At 59.8% G+C, this 18,272-nt stretch overlaps 1 protein-coding gene across 2 annotated transcripts; it reads left to right on the forward strand.

Annotated features, from left to right (window-relative positions):
* The first annotated feature begins 4,074 nt into the window (after positions 1–4,074).
* LOC144260238 (sphingomyelin phosphodiesterase 5-like) lies at positions 4,075–18,272 on the forward strand. Of its 2 annotated transcripts, none has more exons than XM_077808793.1 (7): positions 4,075–5,122; positions 6,397–6,469; positions 14,167–14,307; positions 15,092–15,181; positions 15,543–15,606; positions 15,865–16,021; positions 17,472–18,272. In XM_077808793.1, exons 1-7 carry the CDS (start codon positions 4,232–4,234, stop codon positions 17,565–17,567), a joined length of 1,512 nt encoding a protein of 503 aa, XP_077664919.1. In that variant the 5' UTR covers positions 4,075–4,231; the 3' UTR covers positions 17,568–18,272. The 2 variants fall into 2 exon arrangements, with proteins under 2 accessions (XP_077664919.1, XP_077664921.1); XM_077808795.1 differs by lacking the exon at positions 17,472–18,272 and adding an exon at positions 16,378–16,460.

Below are 18,272 nucleotides of genomic sequence, written 5' to 3' on the forward strand. Positions count from 1 at the left end.
ATGTGGAGGGGCAACCACTGAGTTACACTGACAGGGACAGGTTAGCAGGGCCCCCATGTTGCCGGGGAGAGGAAGGCGAGCGGGGGCTGGATCAGGGGCAGGTGGCTCAGGAAGCAGGGTGAGCAGGTGAGGGTGATGGAGTGGGGCCAAAGGTAGGCAAGGAGAGGGGCGGGGGCCAAGTTGGACTGAGGGTGGGGCAGGGAAGGACTCAGGAAGCCAGGCTGGCAGGAGAGCCCAGGCAAGGGCATGGGACCGGGCATGGGGGAGGGAGACGCAAACTGTCCCTGAGGCCAGACGGGCTGGTGCGCTGGGGTAATGCTGACAGACCCCGGTTGTTGGCGGGCTGGATCGAATCTGGGGCCTCGGGAGCTTAGTGCATGAGCCTCTACAGAATGAACTAAAAGCTGACCGTAGACGAGCAGACTCATTTTATCGCTCAGTGTGAGCTTGTGAAATGTGAAATTGCAGAACTACTAACTGTCATCTGTAACCTGCCCTTAAAATCCGCTTCTGCACCAAATGACTGGAGATAGCTAAGGTGACACCAATGTTTAAAAAGGGCCCCAGAGGTGACCCTGGCAACTACAGGCCGGTGAGCCTGACTTCAGCACTGGGCAAATTGGTTGAAACTATCATAAAGAACAAAACTGTCAGACACATAGTTGAACATAATTTGTTGGGAAATAGTCAACATGGTTTTAGTAAAGGGAAATCCTGCCTCCCCAATCTACTAGAATTCTTTGAGGGAGTCAACAAGCATGTGGACAAAGGCGATCCAGTGGATATAATGTACTTAGATTTTCAGGTCTCAGAGTAGCAGCCGTGTTAGTCTATATCCACAAAAAGAAAAGGAGGACTTGTGGCACCTTAGAGACTAACCAATTTATTTGAGCATAAGCTTTCGTGAGCTACAGCTCACTTCATCGGATGCATTCAGTGGAAAATACAGTGAGGAGATATATATACACAGAGAACATGAAAAATGGGTGTTACCATACACACTGTAACGAGAGTGATCAGGTAAGGTGAGCTATTACCAGCAGGGGGCAGGGGGGAGCAAAAAAAACCTTTTGTAGTGATAATCAAGGTGGGCCATTTCCAGCAGTTGACAAGAACATAGAATCATAGAATATCAGAGTTAGAAGGGACCTCAGGAGATCATCTAGTCCAACCCCCTACTCAAAGCAGTACCAATCTCCATTTTTTTTTTTTTTGCCCCAGATCCCTAACTGGCCCCCTCAGGGGTTGAACTCACAACCCTGGGTTTAGCAGGTCAATGCTCAAACCACTGAGCTATCAACAGTGCGGGGGCGGGGGGGGAATAAACATGAGGAAATAGTTTTACTTTGTGTAATGACCCATCCACTCCCAGTCTCTATTCAAGCCTAAGTTAATTGTATCCAGTTTACAAATTAATTCCAATTCAACAGTCTCTCTTTGGAGTCTGTTTCTGAAGTTTTTTTGTTGAAGAATTCCCACTTTTAGGTCTGTAATCGAGTGACCAGAGAGATTGAAATGTTCTCCGACTGGTTTTTGAATGTTATAATTCTTGACATCTGATTTGTGTCCATTTATTCTTTTACGTAGAGACTGTCCAGTTTGGCCAATGTACATGGCAGAGGGGCATTGCTGGCACATGATGGCATAGATCGCATTGGTAGATGTGCAAGTGAACGAGCCTCTGATAGTGTGGCTGATGTGATTAGGCCCTGTGATGGTGTCCCCTGAATAGATATGTGGACACAGTTGGCAACGGGTTTTGTTGCAGGGATAGGTTCCTGGGTTAGTGGTTCTGGTGTGTGGTTGCTGGTGAGTATTTGCTTCAGGCTGGGGGGCTGTCTGTAAGCAAGGACTGGCCTGTCTGCCAAGATCTGTGAGAGTGATGGGTCATCCTTCAGGATAGGTTGTAGATCCTTGATGATGCGTTGGAGAGGTTTTAGTTGGGGGCTGAAGGTGACGGCTAGTGGCGTTCTGTTATTTTCTTTGTTGGGCCTGTCCTGTAGTAGGTGACTTCTGGGTACTCTTCTGGCTCTGTCAATCTGTTTCTTCACTTCAGCAGGTGGGTATTGTAGTTGTAAGAATGCTTGATAGAGATCTTGTAGGCGTTTGTCTCTTTCTGAGGGGTTGGAGCAAATGCATTTGTATCGTAGAGCTTGGCTGTAGAGAAAGGATCGTGTGGTGAGGTCTGGATGAAAGCTGGAGGCATGTAGGTAAGTATAGCGGTCAGTAGGTTTCCGGTATAGGGAAAGCCTTTGACAAGGTCCCTCACCAAAGGCTCCTAAGCAAAGTAAACTGTCATGGGATAAGAGGGAAGGTCCTCTCATGGATTGGTAACTGGTTAAAAAAGTATGAAACAAAGGGTTGGAATAAATGGGCCATTTTCAGAATTGAGAGAGGTAAATAGTGGTGTCCCCCAAGGGGCTGTACTGGGCCCAGTCCTATTTAACATATTCATAAATGATCTGGGAAAAGGGGTAAACAGTGAGGTGGCAGAATTTGAAGATGATACAAAACTACTCAAGATAGTTAAGTCCCAGGCAGACTGCGAAGAGCTGCAAAAGGATCTCACAAAACTGGGTGACTGGGCAACAAAATGGCAGATGAAATTCAGTGTTGATAAATGCAAAGTAATGCACATTGGAAAACATATCATCCTAACTATACCTATACAATGATGGGGTCTAAATTAGCTGTTACCACTCAAGAAAGATCTCGGAGTCATTGTGGAGAGTTCTCTGAAAACATCCGCTCAATGGGCAGCGGCAGCCAAAAAAGTGAATAGAATGTTGGGAATCGTTGGGAAAGGGATTGAGAATAAGACAGAAAATATCCTATTGCCTCTATATAAATCCATGGTACGCCCACACCTTGAATACTGTGTGCAGATGGGGTCGCCCCTTCTCAAAACAGATATATTGGAATTGGAAAAGGGACAGAGAAGGGCAACAAAAATGATGAGAGGTATAGAACGGTTTCCGTCTGAGGCGAGATTAATAAGATTGGGACTTTTTAGCTTGGAAAAGAGGCGACTAAGGGGGGATATGATCAAGGTCTATAAAATCAAGAGTGGTGTAGAGAAAATGAATAAGGAAGTGTTATTTACTCCTTCTCATAATACAAGAACAAGGGGCCACCAAATGAAATTAACAGGCAGCAGCTTTAAAACAAACACAAGAAAGTATTTTTTCCACGCAACGCACTGTTAACCTGTGGAACGCCTTGCAAGAGGGTGTTGTGAAGGCCAGTACTATAATGGGGTTCAATAGGGAGCTAGATAGATTCATGGAGGATAGGTCCATCAAAGGCTATTAGCCAGGATGGGCAGGGATGGTATCCCTAGTCTCTGCTTGCCAGAAGCTGGGAATGGGCGACAGGGGATGGATCACTTGGTGATTCCCTTTTCTGTTCATTCCCTCTGGGGCCCCTGGCACTGGCCACTGTTGGCAGACAGGAGACTGGGCTGGATGGACCTTTGCTCTGACCCAGCCTGGCCGTTCCTATGTTCTCTCTCTAAGGGGTCTCTGTTCCCACTAGTGGGGACAGAGCACCACACCCAGGAGGTCTGTGGGCGACACCGGCGCTCATCAGGGAGCCTAGCACACACAGCATGTAATGTTCCTCTGTGCCTGGGTCCTGGTCCCCTCCGAATCCCCACCAGTCCCTCCCTGCAGCTTGTCCACAGGCTCTGTCCAGGGAGGGGGTCGTCCCAAGCCCCGTCTGCAGGCTCCGTCCAGGGGTGGGGGTGTCTTGGGCCCCATTTCCAGGCTCTGTCCTGGCGGGACCGAGGCCCTGCGCTGCCGGCCTCTGCTCCTGGGGGAGCTGCTGCAAACCCCCATTCAGAGGAGGCAGCTCTGGCCGGCTGGTCTGTGAACCCACCAGAGGGTGTCTGGGGTCATCAGCCCGCCCAGCCTGGCAAGGCCTGCCCCAGGTAACCAGCAGGGTCAGATGCCAATGTCCAAACCACTCACCCAGGGGCGTGGGGCTGACCCCCCGTACGCTGCCTGTCCCCGGTGATGCCTGGCACCCGCCAGGCAGTGCTGACTTCAGCCCGTTCTCTCCCTTCAGCACCTCCCGGGACGCGAAGCCGGCCGGGATCAGCCGCTCCTCCCGCCCTGCAGGACCCCCGGGCCGGGCATTGGGACCCCCGGGGCGTGGCGAGGTGTGACCGGAGCCCCCGGGAAGCAGGTAGAGCAGTAACGCCCGGGCTCCCCGGCCCCTGGTGCCGTGCAGCATGGTCCTGCGGGAGTCTCCGTTCCCGAACCGGTTCCTGAGCGGCCTGTACAGCCTGGGACAGTACCTGCTCTTCCCCAGCTACTGGGCCGCTGACTGCCTCCTCGACCTCAGAGAGACCACGGCGGAGCAGCAGCAGAACCGGTGCCGGCCCTGCCCCCTGCGGGCAGTGGTCACCGGCCCCTTGCTGCTGCTGCTCCTCCTCCTCTCCATGCCAGTCGCCCTCCTGGGCCTGCTGCTGTGGCTCCCGCTGCAGGCTGCCCGCAGGCCCTTCGCCTACAAACACACCGTGCCCTCGCGCCACCCAGAGCCGTGGGAGCTGCCGGACACAGGCAAGGCCTTCAGCTTCGTCAGCGCCAACGTGTGCCTCCTGCCCGACGGCCTGGCCAAGTTCAGCAACCTGGGACAGATGAAGCAGCGCGTGGCCCGCATCGGCCAGTGCCTCACGCAGGGGGAGGCCGGTGCCAGCCCCAGGAGCAGCCAGTTCCTGCTGCCCACCAAGTACGGGACCACCATGTCCAGCCCACGGCGGTCGGGGAGCAGTGCCCGCTGCCATGACGCCAGCGTGGCGGTCAAGATCCCCGACGGGGAGGGAGGGGCTGGGCCCGGGGAGATCTCGGCGCCCTTCCCACCGGACGTGGACTTCCTTTGCCTGCAGGAGGTGTTCGACCAGCGAGCGGGCGCCCGCCTGTGCCAGCTGCTGAGCCCCTTCTACGAGCACCTCGTGTACGACGTGGGCACCTACGGGCTGAATGGGTGTTGTACTCTCAAGGTCTTCAACAGTGGGCTCTTCCTGGCCAGCCGCTACCCCGTGCTGGCCGCCCAGTACCACTGCTACCCCAACGGCACTGGCGAGGACGCGCTGTCCGCCAAGGGGCTGCTCTCCGTGCAGGTGAGGACCTGCCCCAGCTGCGGGGAGCCCAGGGCCCTCTACCCTCCTGGGCCTGGCATGGCCTCTCCCCGGCCAGCCTGACGGGGTCGCTGCAGGGTGGCGTGGGGCATTCCCTCCCGGCCCTGCTCAGGGCAATGCTGCATCCGCGTACGAGCCACCGCTCCCTGCAGGGGCGCTGGGCCTGCGTGGGCAGAGGTGGGCCTGGGTGGCGGAGCGGGTTACAGCAGGGGACTGGAAGTCAGGACTCCTGGGGTCTCCTCCCGGGTCTGCCCTGGACTCCCCGAGTGACCCTGGGCCCTCTCCCTTTTCCCCGTGTGTCCCGGCCTCCCAGCTGTGGGGAGGCCCTGAGTCTGAGCCCCCTGCGTGCAGGGGATTGGTTACCCTGGGGCCCCCTGCACCCCACGGGCAGAGGAGGGACGATGCCCCACACCATCAGCCTAGCCCCATCTTGACGGGTTAACAGCTCCGGGAGCCCTGGCCGGGGAGTGGGTGTCTGCAGCCCAGGCAGGGACAGGGCCTGGGGGGAGCGGGCGCTTCGGGGACAGCCCTGCCGGGAGAGCAGGGAGAGCCCTTGGCAGTGGGGCTGGGAGCCAGCAGGTTGGCTGCAGGGGGCTCAGCTCCGACAACAGGCCACTGGGCACCCGACCCCGCTGCTGCCCCAGCCACTCGCTGCCCCTTAGCCAGGCCTGGAAACGCCTGCCCCAGCAGTGACCCCAGCATGGGATGGAAACTGCTCTGTCTGTCCAGGGCTTTGCCTCCTCCCAGCGCTGGGAAGTCACCCAGGGTGTGTCGCCCGGCCCTGCAGCAGCCTCCCGGCGGGGCAGCGTGGGGCTAGCAGGGCTCGTGCGAGTGCTCACAACCAGCCGTGGGGACATGGCTGGGGCTGGAGCTCGGGCTCTGACCCCAGGGGCGAGCCGGCCCTGCGCTGGGGGCTCACCGCTGCAGGCTGTCTAGATGTACCCCTGGGAGCCGGGCTGCCACCCCACAACCTGCTGGGACCCCAGCCAGACAATAAGGGCTGAATCCAGGGCACCCGTGGGGTGACGGACACGTGGGCCCACGAACCACGTGGGGGTCATCTCCTCCCAGCTCCCAGCCATGCCCTGCACTGACGGCTGAAACTGACCCTCCTTCCCCACGGCTCTGACCGTCGCCCTGGCCAAACACCTGCACCCCCACCCCTCCCCGCGATGGGGCCTGTGCTGTGTGGGGCCCCGGCCCCGTCAGTGGCCTTCCAGCTTGTAACTGGCAACGTTTCCATGTGCGCCTGCTAGGTGCAGCTGGGGGAAGCCCAAGGGCAGAGGATAGTGGGCTACCTGAACTGCACCCACCTGCACGCTCCAGCCGGTGAGTGTCGGGAGGGGGCACTCTTGCCCACCGGGGCTGGGGAGGGAGAACAGCTCGTCCAGATGCCCCCCTTCCCCGTTCTACTCCTGGGAGCAGCCCAGCCGCTGACCCTGCCACCGCTCCTGGAGCGGGCTTGGTGCTGGGGCTGCATTGGCACCTGGGCCCCGGCTCCCTCTGCTTGCCTCCCCAGCCCCGCCCCGCAGGGCCCCGCGAGCGAGGAGGGGACACCTGTCCCCTGGACTGGGCTGAGGTCCCAGTGCCGACCCTCCAGCCAAGGGCCAAGTCTCCTCTGCCCCAGTCTGCAGTGGCAGGGCAGGGGACCCCGTGTGGGTGGGGGGCACTTGCTTCCGGCCCTGGGGCTCCTGGCTCCGTGGCTGTGCGATCCCTGGTGGGGAGCCCCGCAGGGATTGGATGTGGGGTGCAGCCGGTAACAGAGTAGGGTTGCCAGGTGTCTGCGTTTTAACTGGAAAGTCCAGTCTAAAAGGGAACCCGGTGGTGCCGGTCAGCAGTGCTGCCCGGACACTAAAAGTCCAGTTACCAGGGGGTGGGAAGAGCACCTGGGGCCCGGAGGACCCTGAGCACTCAGCAATGGCTCCGGAGGGTCCGCTGTCCTGCCCCGAGCGCAGCTCTCCCTCCCCTCCCCCCACTGCCCCACTCAGCCCCCACCCCCGGAGCACGGCTCTCCCTCCCCTCCCCCGCCCTGCCCCACTCAGCCCCCACCCCCGGAGCACTGCTCTCCCTCCCCACCCCTCCCTTCCCCTGCCCCACTCCCCCCGTCACAGAGGTTGAAGGAGTCAGGGCTCTGCACCCCCACTTCCTGCAATTCCCCGTGACTCTCAGCCAGCCAGTAGAGCAGAAGGTTTATTAGACGACAGGAACACAGTCCAAACAGAGCTTGTAGGTACAAACAGGACCCCTCAGTCAGATCCCTCTGGGGGGCAGAGCTTAGACCCCAGCCCTGGGACTCCCTCCGTTTCCCTAGACTGATCCAAACTGAAACCCCCTCCAGCCGTCTCAGCCAGCCACCCCCCAGCTCCTCCTCCAGCCTTTGTCCAATTTCCCGGGCAAGAAGGTGTCACCTGGCCCCATCCCCCCTCCTGGCTCAGGTATCATCCCTCAAGTGAAGTCACCCCCTGCTACCCCATCCCCATTGCAGACAGTCCCAGTAAAACTCCCCTGCGACATCCCCAGGTCAACACTCCCCCATCCCTGCTGCGTCACATCTCTCCCCCCTTGGAGACTGAACTGAGCGGGGTCACGCTGACCAGTGACCTGGGGAAGTTCGGGGCCCCTCTCCGGGACAGCGCATCCGCTATCAGGTTGGCACTTCCCTTCACGTGGACCACGTCCATGTCGTAATCCTGCAGGAGCAGGCTCCATCTCAGGAGCTTGGCGTTGGCTCCTTTCATCTGGTGCAGCCAGGTCAGGGGAGAGTGGTCGGTGTAGACGGTGAAGTGTCGCCCGAAGAGATAGGGCTCTAGTTTCTTGAGGGCCCACACCATGGCCAGGCACTCCTTCTCGATGACCGCATAGTGTTGCTCCCGGGGTAGCAACTTCTTGCTCAGGTACACGATGGGGTGTCTCTCCCCCTTTTCATCCTCCTGCATTAACACCGCCCCCAGTCCCGTGTCTGAGGCGTTGGTGAATGCCATAAAGGACTTGTCAAAGTCTGGGTTTGCCAGAACTGGACCACTGACCGGAGCCTCCTTCAGCGCCCGGAAAGCCTCCTGGCACTGCTCGGTCCAGACCACCTTGTCTGGCTTCCCCTTCTTGCATAGCTCAGTGATGGGGGTGGCTATGGTGCTAAAGTGGGGCACAAACCTTCGGTAGTGTCCTGCCATCCCAATAAAGGCTTCGACCTGCTTTTTGGTGTGGGGAGCGGGCCAGTCTCGGATCACCTCCACCTTAGCTGGTTCCAGCTTTAGGCGGCCGCTCCCCACCCGATGGCCCAGGTAAGATACTTCAGCCATCCCCACCTTGCACTTCTCCGCTTTTACAGTCAGCCCAGCCCCCTGGAGTCGGTCCAGCACTTGTCTAACCTGGGACACATGGTCCTCCCAGGTCTGGCTAAAGACACAGATGTCGTCAATATACGCCACGGCAAAACTCTCCATCCCCCTCAGTAGCTGGTCCACTAGGCGCTGGAAGGTGGCCGGTGCTCCCTTGAGGCCGAAAGGCAGGGTCAGGAACTCATAGAGCCCCAGAGGGGTGATAAAGGCCGATTTCAGCCGGGCATCTGCATCCAGCGGCACTTGCTAGTAGCCCTTTGTAAGGTCCATGGTGGTAAGGTACTGAGCTCCTCCCAGCTTGTCTAGGAGCTCGTCCGGCCTGGGCATGGGGTAGGCATCAGATACAGTGATGGCATTGAGCTTCCGATAGTCCACACAGAACCGGACCGACCCATCCTTTTTGGGGACCAGCACCACCGGCGAGGCCCAAGGGCTGGCCGATGGCTGGATCACCCCCAAAGCCAGCATGTCCCGGACCTCTCTTTCCAGGTCCTGAGCAGTCTTCCCTGTGACTCGGAAGGGGGAGCATCTTATCGGCGGGTGCGACCCTGTCTGCATCCGGTGGACAGTCAGATTAGTTTCAGAGTAGCAGCCGTATTAGTCTGTATTCGCAAAAAGAAAAGGAGGACTTGTGGCATCTTAGAGACTAACCAATTTATTTGAGCATAAGCTTTCGTGAGCTAGAGCTCACTGCATCGGATGCATAAAGTGGAAAATACAGTGAGGCGATTTATATACACAGACCATGAAAAAATACACATTGTAAGGAGAGTGATCACTTAAGATGAGCTATTACCAGCAGGAGAGTGGGGTGGGGCCCCACCCCACCCCACTCTCCTGCTGGTAATAGCTCATCTTAAGCTCATCCTTACAATGTGTATTTTTTCATGGTCTGTGTATATAAATCTCCTCACTGTATTTTCCACTTTATGCATCCGATGCAGTGAGCTCTAGCTCACGAAAGCTTATGCTCAAATAAATTGGTTAGTCTCTAAGGTGCCACAAGTCCTCCTTTTCTTTTAAACAGATTAGTGCGTCCAGGCTGGTTGGAAAACAGCTGGCGGTACGGATGCAGCACCCCTCTGACCTCAGCTTGCTGGGCAGGGGTTAGCTGATCCGAGAGGGGAATTGTTTCCAGGAGGAAACCAGCTCTGGTCCCAGGGAATAGATCTACTAAAGGGTCAGCTCCCTGTTCCTCCCAATGTCCACACACAGCCAACACCACAGTCCCCCTGGCATAATATGGCTTCATCATATTCACATGGTACACCTGGTTAGACAGCTCCACCACATAGAATCACAGAATATCAGGGTTGGAAGGGACCTCAGAAGATCATCTAGTCCAATCCTCTGCTCAAAGGAGAGCCAATCCCCAATTTCTTTTTGCCCCAGATCCCTAAATGGCCTCCTCAAGGATTGAGCTCATAACCCTGGATTTAGCAGGCCAATGCTCACACCACTGAGCTATCCCCCCAGTCATTTAGTTGCTTGACAACCTTGAAAGGGCCCTCCCAGGCAGCCTGTAGTTTGTTCTTTCTCACGGGGATGAGAACCATCACCGGATCCCCGGTGGCGTAGGCACGGGCCCGCGCCGTGCGGTCATACCAGACCTTCTGCTTCCTCTGGGCTCTGGCCAGATTCTCCCTGGACAGGCCCATGAATTCAGCCAGTCTCTCTCGGAAGCTCAGGACATACTCCACCACTGACTCTCCATCGAGAGTGGCCCTCCCCTCCCATTCATCTCTCATCAGGTCCAGGGGGCCCCTTACCCTCCTTCCATAAACAGTTCGAAAGGCGAAAATCCGGTAGACTCCTGGGGCACCTCCCTGTACGCGAACAGAAGGTGAGGTAAGTACTTGTCCCAATCCTGCGGGTGCTGGTTCATAAAGGTTCTCAGCATCATCTTTAGCGTCCCGTTAAACCTCTCCACCAGCCCACTGGACTGGGGGTGCTACGCTGAGGCCCAGTCGTGCCGGACCCCACATTTCTCCCACAAGCACCGGAGCAGGGCCGACATGAAGTTGGACCCTTGGTCTGTCAAGACTTCCTTGGGGAACCCCACTCGGCTGAAAATGGTCAGGAGCGCATCGGCCACGCATCGGCTTCAATGGAAGCTAAGGGCACTGCCTCGGGCTAGCGGGTGGCAAAATCTACCACCACCAGAACGTATTTCTTCCCCGACCGGGTCGTCTTGCTCAGAGGCCCCACGATGTCCATGGCCAACTTCTGGAAAGGCTCCTCTATGATGGGCAAAGGTCTCAAAGCCGCTTTCCCCTTGTCCTGGACCTTCCCCACCCTCTGACAGGGGTCAGAGGATCGGCAATACTGCCGGACCGTGGTAAAGACCCCGGGCCAGTAAAAGTTCTGTAGCAACCTCTGCCGGGTGCGCCGGATTCCCTGGTGCCCTGCGAGGGGGATGTCATGGGCCAGGTACAGGAGCTTGCGGCGATACTTCTGGGGGACCATCAGCTGCCTCCTGATCCCACAGGACTCCACTTCCCTTGTGGGAGCCCATTCTCGGTACAGGAACCCCTTCTCCCACAGGAACCTCTCCTGGCAGCCTCTCCTCATGGTCCGTCCCACACCGAGGTCGGCCAGGTCCCTGAGCTTCCGCAAGGAGGGATCTTTCCTCAACTCGGCCTGGAACTCAGCGGCTGGGGAAGGGATGGGGCCCGGTTCCCCCTCAGTGGCTGGGTCTGAGGCCTCCGCCTCTCTGAGCCGTGCCCCTCGGCGCTCCCTCCCCACCAGGGAAGGGTCCTGCGCCTCCGGTGTGGTACCCTCCCCGAGGTCAGGGCGCAGTGCCCCTCGCCGGCTCTGGCTATGGGTCACAACCAGGGCGGTCTGGGGCTTGCTTGGCCAGTCCTCTAGGTCCCCCCCCATCAAAACCTCAGTGGGCAAATGGTGGTGTACCCCCACATCCTTGGGGCCCTCCTTGGCCCCCCATTTCAGGTGTACCCTTGCCATGGGCACTTTAAATGGGGTCCTGCCCACCCCCATCAGGGTCAGGTAGGTGTTGGGCACCACCCAATCTGGGGCCACCACCTCAGGCCAGGCCAGCGTCACCTCCGCGCCCGTATCCCAGTATCCATTGACCTTCCTCCCATCCACCTCCAGGGAAATGAGGCACTCATTCTGCAATGACTGTCCCGCGCCCACCCTGTAAACCGAGAACCTTGAGTCCGGAGCATCCAGCCCTTCAGAGGAGCTGGCCTGGGGTACTCTTCCCTCCTGAGCAGGTGGTAAACTGGTAGCCCCCCTTGCCTGGGCCGTCTGCCCCTCGTCCAGCTGGGTCCCTACCCAGTTAACCCTGGGTAGGTTGGGTCTGCTCAGTCTGTCCCTGAGCCCGGGGCACTGGGTCCGTATGTGGCCTCTTTGGCCACAGTAATAGAGGTCATGTCCCGTTGGTCCCCTGGAGCAAGTCGGTTGGTCCTGATGCCGGATGTTCCCCTTGGGTGGGGGTTCTCCATATTCCTCCTTTGGGAGGTCCATGGTGACTCTCTCTCTGCATCATGGTGGGCCTGTTCTTTTGGGACTCCTCCCTGTCACTCCTTGACCAGCTCTTCACAAACTCGTCGGCCAGCTGCCCTGCGTGCTGGGGGTTCTCTAGCTTTTTGTCCACCAACCACAGCCTCAGGTCGGAAGGACACTGTTCATGCAGTTGCTCCAGTACAATCAGGTCAAGCAGGTCCTCCTTCGTCCGGGCCCCATCTGCCCACTTGTGGGCATATCCCTGCATCCGGTTGACCAGTTGTAGGTAGGTGACCTCAGGCTTTTTGCGCTGACTCCGGAACCTTCTCCGGTACATCTCGGGGGTCAGCCCAAACTCACGGAGCAGGGCCTGTTTGAACAGTTCGTAGTCCCCTGCCTCCGGCCCTGTCATTCGGCTGTACACCTCCACGGCTCTGGGGTCCAGTAAGGAGGTGAGAAACTGGAGCCTGTCTGCAGGGTCAACCCTGTGCAGCTCGCAGGCATTCTCAAAGGCCGTCAGGAAGCTATCTATGTCCTCCCCCTCCTTCCGCTGCGCCAGGAAGCACTTATCAAAGCTCCTTGCAGTCTTGGGTCCCCCTGCACTCACTGCAGCTGGGCCTCGCTGCTCCTCAGCCTGGCCAGCTCCAGCTCATGCTAATGCTGCCTTTCACGGTCCTCTCACTCCTTCTCTCCATCTTCCAGCTCTCTCAGTTTCATCTCCCTCTCCCATTCCAGCCGCCTCCGCTCCAGGGATGGGGAGCTCTGCCGGGAGGATCCCCTGCTGGCTGCTGGGGTCACGGTCCCCTTGGTATTCGCTGGGCTTCCCCCAACCCCTCCCCTAGTCATAGGAAGGAGGGGTCTCAGGATGCCCTCGGTAGCTGTCTGACCCCTCCCAGCCGGGACAGGCAGCGGGGCCCGCCTTGTGTCTGCCGGGCTGCTCCCCTCAGGGACAGGGATCAGCTCCTCTGAGTGATCCTCCTCCTCCAGCTGGGCAATCAGCTGTTCCTTGGTGAGCGTCCCAGTGCGCAGCCCCCTCTGCCTGCACAGCTCCACCAGGTCGCCCTTAAGGCGCTTCGCATACGTCTTCCTGCTGGCCACTCGCAGGCCTGTGCGCTCTCAGCTCCCCACGGTTTCCAGGAGGACCCCCTAGTGTACTAGCCCTTCTCCAGGTCACCATCTCTCTCCCAGGGTCAAGCCACAGACTCCTCCACCCCTGAGCCTGCTCACCACAGTCCCCAGGGGGGTCCCCATTATTGCAACAGTCTTTCTTGCTGTTCTCACACCCCAGGGGTTAAGCATAGCTCCTCTGCCCCCCAAAACTGCTCCTCTCTGAATCTTCAACACACCTGGTCCTTGTCAATCCCCCTTCGTTTATTGCTTCCCCCGTAACTTACTGCAGGAAGCGCCGTCTATGGGGTGCAGTAGATCCCACCTCTGCCACCAGTTGTCACAGAGTGTGGGGGAGTCAGGGCCCTGCACCCCCACTTCCTGCGATTCCCCGTGACTCTCAGCCAGCCAGTAAAATGGAAAGTTTATTAGGCAACAGGAACACAGTCCAAACAGAGCTTGTAGGTACAAACAGGACCCCTCAGTCAGGTTCCTCTGGGGGCAAGGAGCTTAGACCCCAGCCTTGGGGCTCCCTCCATTTCCCCAAACTGCTCCAAACTGAAACCCCCTCCAGCCGTCTCACCCAGCCACCCCCCAGCTCCTCCTCCAGCCTTTGTCCAGTTTCCTGTGCAGAAGGTGTCACCTGGCCCCACCCCCCTCCTGGCTCAGGTGACAGGCTCAGGTATCGTCCCTCAAGTGAAGTCACCCCCTGCTACCCCATCCCCAATGCAGACAGTCTCCCAGTAAAACTCCCCTGCAACATCCCCAGGTCAATCTGCCCCATTCCCTGCTGTGTCACACACCCCCTATCCCCAGAGCCCGGCTCTCCCTCCCCTCCCCTGCCCTGCCCCACTCAGCCCCCACCCCCGGAGCACAGCTCTCCCTCCTCCCACCCTGCCCCACTCAGCCCCCACCCCCGGAGCTTGGCTCTCCCTCCCCCGCCCTGCCCCACTCCGCCCCCACCCCCGGAGGTCTGCTCAGCTGGCAGGGGGAGGGTGGTGGAGAGAGCAGCGAGCGGGGGGGCCTCGAGGGAAAGTGGTGGAGCGGGGGCAGTGTCCGGGTGTCACACATGAGGAAGTTGGCCCCCCTGTAATCGAGCTCTGTCCCCCCCAGCCGATGCACAGATCCGCTGCGACCAGCTCACCCTGGGGCTCTTCTGGGTGCAGCTGTTCCAGGACGCCCACACGGAGCGAGGGGACGTCATCGCCTTCGACATCTTCTGCGGGGACTTCAACTTCGACAACTGCTCCTCAGGTGGGGCCTGGCCCGGGTGGGGGCAGGGGAGGGCAGCAGCCTGGCGGGGGTGTCACAGCGTGCCCAGCCTGTAACCCCTCCCTGGGGAGTGCCGCACCCCGAGGGGCTGGCTCCTCGGGCCCCAGTGACCCTGGCTTGCCCCGGGGCTCCCTGCAGCGAATCCAGCCACGCCAGCCCCTTGCGGGATGCGGGGGCCGGGCCCTGCAGGGCGCGAGGCTCTGGGGTATTTGCAGCCACACTGGCAGCCTTTCACTAGTCCCCTGGCCACAGAAACGAATGGCTGCGGGCTAGCCCAGAGAGGCAAAGGCCCATCGTGCCCAGCCAGAGCCAGGAACCAGCCCAGCGTGATGGACTCTGTTCCTGGGGCTCCCTGTCTCTCTGCCTCGGTCCCTCCAAAGCCACCTGACCACACTGTCCCCCAGCACGGGTCCCAAGTCCCACACGCAGGCTTCCTGCTCGGCGGTCTTGGCTGTTCAGACCTGGGGACTTCAGTTGTCTCCCTGGCCCTTCTGTTGATCTGGGTTTGCGCCAAGCAGTTAATTACCGACCCCAACAGCAAGTGACACACACACACACCTGTGTCTCCTGCACTCTTCCAGGAGCAGCAAAGTGTAGAGGGAAACTGAGGCACACATCGGCATCATACAAATATTATGGAAAATTCCCGCTTCATCACACAAGGAGTGGGGGGGGGCAGTGGAAGGGGTGGGGGAGGGTAGTCTGGAGGAGGGGGAGGGGAGGGGGGAGTGCAGATGTGCCCATTCACTCTGCCGGATCTTTCCAGGGGATGAGTTGGAGCAGACCCACATCATCTTCCAGCAGTACCAAGACCCATGCAGAGTGGGGCCCAGGCAGGACAAGCCCTGGGCCATAGGTACGTGTCTGGCTGGCCCAGTGCCCAGTGCAGCTTGCTGCCCTCTCTGTCTCAGTTCCACGGAGCCGGGCCCCCATCTGGGGCTGCAAATAAACATCTAGATCCAGATCCCCACAGGGGGACCCAGCCTTTGGAACCCCCGGGTGAGACGTCGGGGGTCAGGGATTCAGGGGCCCTGCTGGCCGAGGCCTGCCCCCCAGCTCTGCCCGTGCCCCTCCAGACCCGGAGCCCCCTCCTGTCCCAGCCCTGCTCCCTCCCCGCACCCAGATCTCTGCTGAGGTACCTGTGGGTGAAGGAAGATTTTGGGGTGGGGGGAGCGGCAGAGCAGGGGAGGCTCTAACTGCTGCTCACGTCCCTGCAGGCACCCTGCTGAACTACCTGGAGATCTACGAGGAGGCCGTGTCGACCCCAGAGAAGCTGAAAAGGTAACGGCTGCACCTGCGGGTTCCGGAGCGCGGGGGGGGCCGGGGGGCTTACAGCCCTAGTTCAAGGCAGGCTCTGCCCCCGTCCCCACACAGGGTAATGGGACACTAATGGGACAGGGTAAAGGCTAACCTGTGGATGGCCCTCCCTTGCCATGCAGCCCCCTGTAGCCCAGGTGTGACTAGCCCCCTACGCAGAGCCACGCGCCTCCTCCCCTGCCACTCGGCCCCCTGCTGACGGCTCCCCCGTGCACCCCGCAGGACGCTGGAGCAAGAGGAGGGCAGGCGGAAGTACCTGGCCTGTCCCATCCTGCAGGACGGCTGCCCCGACCCCTCGGCAGCAGGGAGCCCCTGGGAAGGGCGTCGCATCGACTACATCCTGTACCGCGAGCACCCCGCCCCCATCAGCCTGACAACGGTGAGTGCCCAGAGGGGCCCCGGCTCCTGCCGGCCTGGGGTGCTCCCCGGGGTTCTTTCAACCCAAAGCTCTTGGTAACTTTTACACGGTGCGAGGTGGTGTCAGGGAATAAATCGGGGAGACACGGAAGGCGGCACGAACAGGACAACACAAGAGGGCTTTCACTTACAGCTAAACTTTACTTGGTCTCAAGCACTTACACACACGTCCGCAGGAGGTTAGTAAAACACCCCAACCCTTGATAATTACCCAAGCTGAGCATGGTGGGAAACACAAGACGCATCCAGAGGGAGAGCCCAGTCCTGAAGAGTCCCCCTTATTTATACAGGAGTAATAGAATGACATGTCCCTTAAAGCAAACTTGTTCAGCCAGCAGTTCCCATGGGCAAGCAAGAGGCTCCTTCTGATTATCGGTGTGGGTTTTTCCAGAGTTTGCAGCCTTGAGGCCCCAGCAGACATTCCTGGGGCACATCCTGCTCTTCTAAGATGCATGTATCAGCAACTTCAACACAATTCTTATCAGGAAGGATGCAGGGTCAAGCTGCCCTTCCCGTGGCACCCAAAGACCCCCCTCCCCTCCTGCCTTGGTTAAGCTAAGCCTGCTGACTTGGCTAATTTACAGCCTGCTGACTTGGCTGCTTTTAGTAATAAGCCATAGTGGTTTCAGGCACTTTACTGGTTTGCCAAAGTCTCCCCGTACAGGGGTACCCCCGTGGGAGCCCCTAGCCCCCAGCCTGGCCTGGGCCCCACGGAACGAAGAGCAGGCCCCAAGCCCAAGGGTGCAGGCGAGCTCCCAGCCAGGGATGCTGGGCCCAGGGCAGGGGGGTTCAGCTCTGGGGCCTGCCTGGCTCAGGGGCCAGCTGCTGGGGGCTGGTAGGGCCACGGGGGCCCATGCTGGGGAGGTGGCTGGGGCTGGTAGCCGCACTCAATAGGTCAGCTCCTTCAGGGGCTCTCAGCAGCTCCCACACTCCGGGGTTTTCATGGTATGGTGCCGTGGAGCCAGGCTGCAGGGGGCTGGCCTTGCCGAATCGCTGCTCAGGGTGCGGGGGATTCAGAGAGCTAGTCAGCATGGTCCAGGGCTCCCTGGAAGGGTCCGAGCCTGGGGGCCAGGACGCCTGGGATCTCTGCTGGCTCTGACCCTATGTGCTGCATGACTCTGCGTGGGACCTCCACTCTGGGCTGTTTCCTGCCCTGCAGCGGGGGAAGGAGCCTGGCCGGGCCATGGCTGGGAAGGGGTAGTGAGCTGTGTCAGTGCTCAGCGTTGATTGAGGGGAGGGTGCAGCCCATGGAGACTACAAGTCCCAGCCTGCACTGCTCTGGCTTAGCCAGACCTGGACTCATTGCATGCTGGGATCTGTGGTCTCAGGGGACCGACCCCCCCCTCCCCCCGTATTCTCGGGGCGGGGAGCCTGCTGTGCTCCTGACACCGCTGTCCCCTTGCTTTCCCCAGGAGGTGGAGCAGTTTTCCTTCATCACCCAGCTGGCCGGCTGCTCGGACCACATGGCTGTAGGGCTGCAGCTGCTCCTGAACCCTGCGCCACAGTGACAGCAGCGAGTGTGAACCCCGGAGTCCGGGGCGGAAGGTCGATGGAGAATCCTTGTTATGGTGGAGCTGGGCAGGGCCCTCCCCCTGCCTGTGCCCCCCTCCCTCCTGACTCGGATAGGCTGCGAGGCCTGGGACCTGGTGGGGCTGTGCAGGGCTGTGTGGGGCCAGAGTCACCCCCAGGGTGCCGGGGGTGCTGGCCAGAGTGCCCCAAGAGGGGGACAGCCCTGGCGCCTGGCTTCTGGGCTGGCGGGGGCCCAAGGAGGAGGCTGCTCTGCTGCGCCCCCCTCTGCCCAGTGAGGCCCAGCACCCATGGGTCTTGGCTTGGGATCCGCAGGGGATCACTGGGGTGTGGACCTGCCTCTGCAGACCTCACCCACTGCAGCAGGACGGGGGGCTGGCTATTTCCCAGGCTGCCAGCTGGCTTCCCCACCTGACAGCGCAGCACCCCTTCCGGCTCAGTGCCACGTGCTCCCTGGGTCCAGCCAGCCCTTGGGCCCCCTCCCCAGCCCGTGAGCTGGGTGTTAGCTGGGCAGGGGCTCCCCGAAGCTGGCACGTCTGCCTCTGCGCAGCGTCGCGAGCCTCAGCTTCACGCGAGGCCTGTCTGTCCCTCGGCAGGGCAGAGTGCCCTTCTGCTGAGCCGTGGCTGCCAGGAGGGGCTCCCCTCTCCCCTGCGGTCACCTGGCCCCCCTGGGGAATCAATAAAGT

This window comes from Eretmochelys imbricata, chromosome 2 (assembly GCF_965152235.1).
Source record: "Eretmochelys imbricata isolate rEreImb1 chromosome 2, rEreImb1.hap1, whole genome shotgun sequence".
Lineage (NCBI taxonomy): Eukaryota > Metazoa > Chordata > Testudines > Cheloniidae > Eretmochelys > Eretmochelys imbricata.

Coding starts and splice junctions, on each gene's coding strand:
- LOC144260238 (XM_077808793.1), top strand. CDS start 4,232: ATGGTCCTGCGGGAGTCTCCGTTCCCGAACCGGTTCCTGAGCGGCCTG. Junction 5,123..6,396: donor AGGGGCTGCTCTCCGTGCAG/GTGAGGACCTGC, acceptor TGCGCCTGCTAG/GTGCAGCTGGGGGAAGCCCA. Junction 14,308..15,091: donor CTTCGACAACTGCTCCTCAG/GTGGGGCCTGGC, acceptor GGATCTTTCCAG/GGGATGAGTTGGAGCAGACC.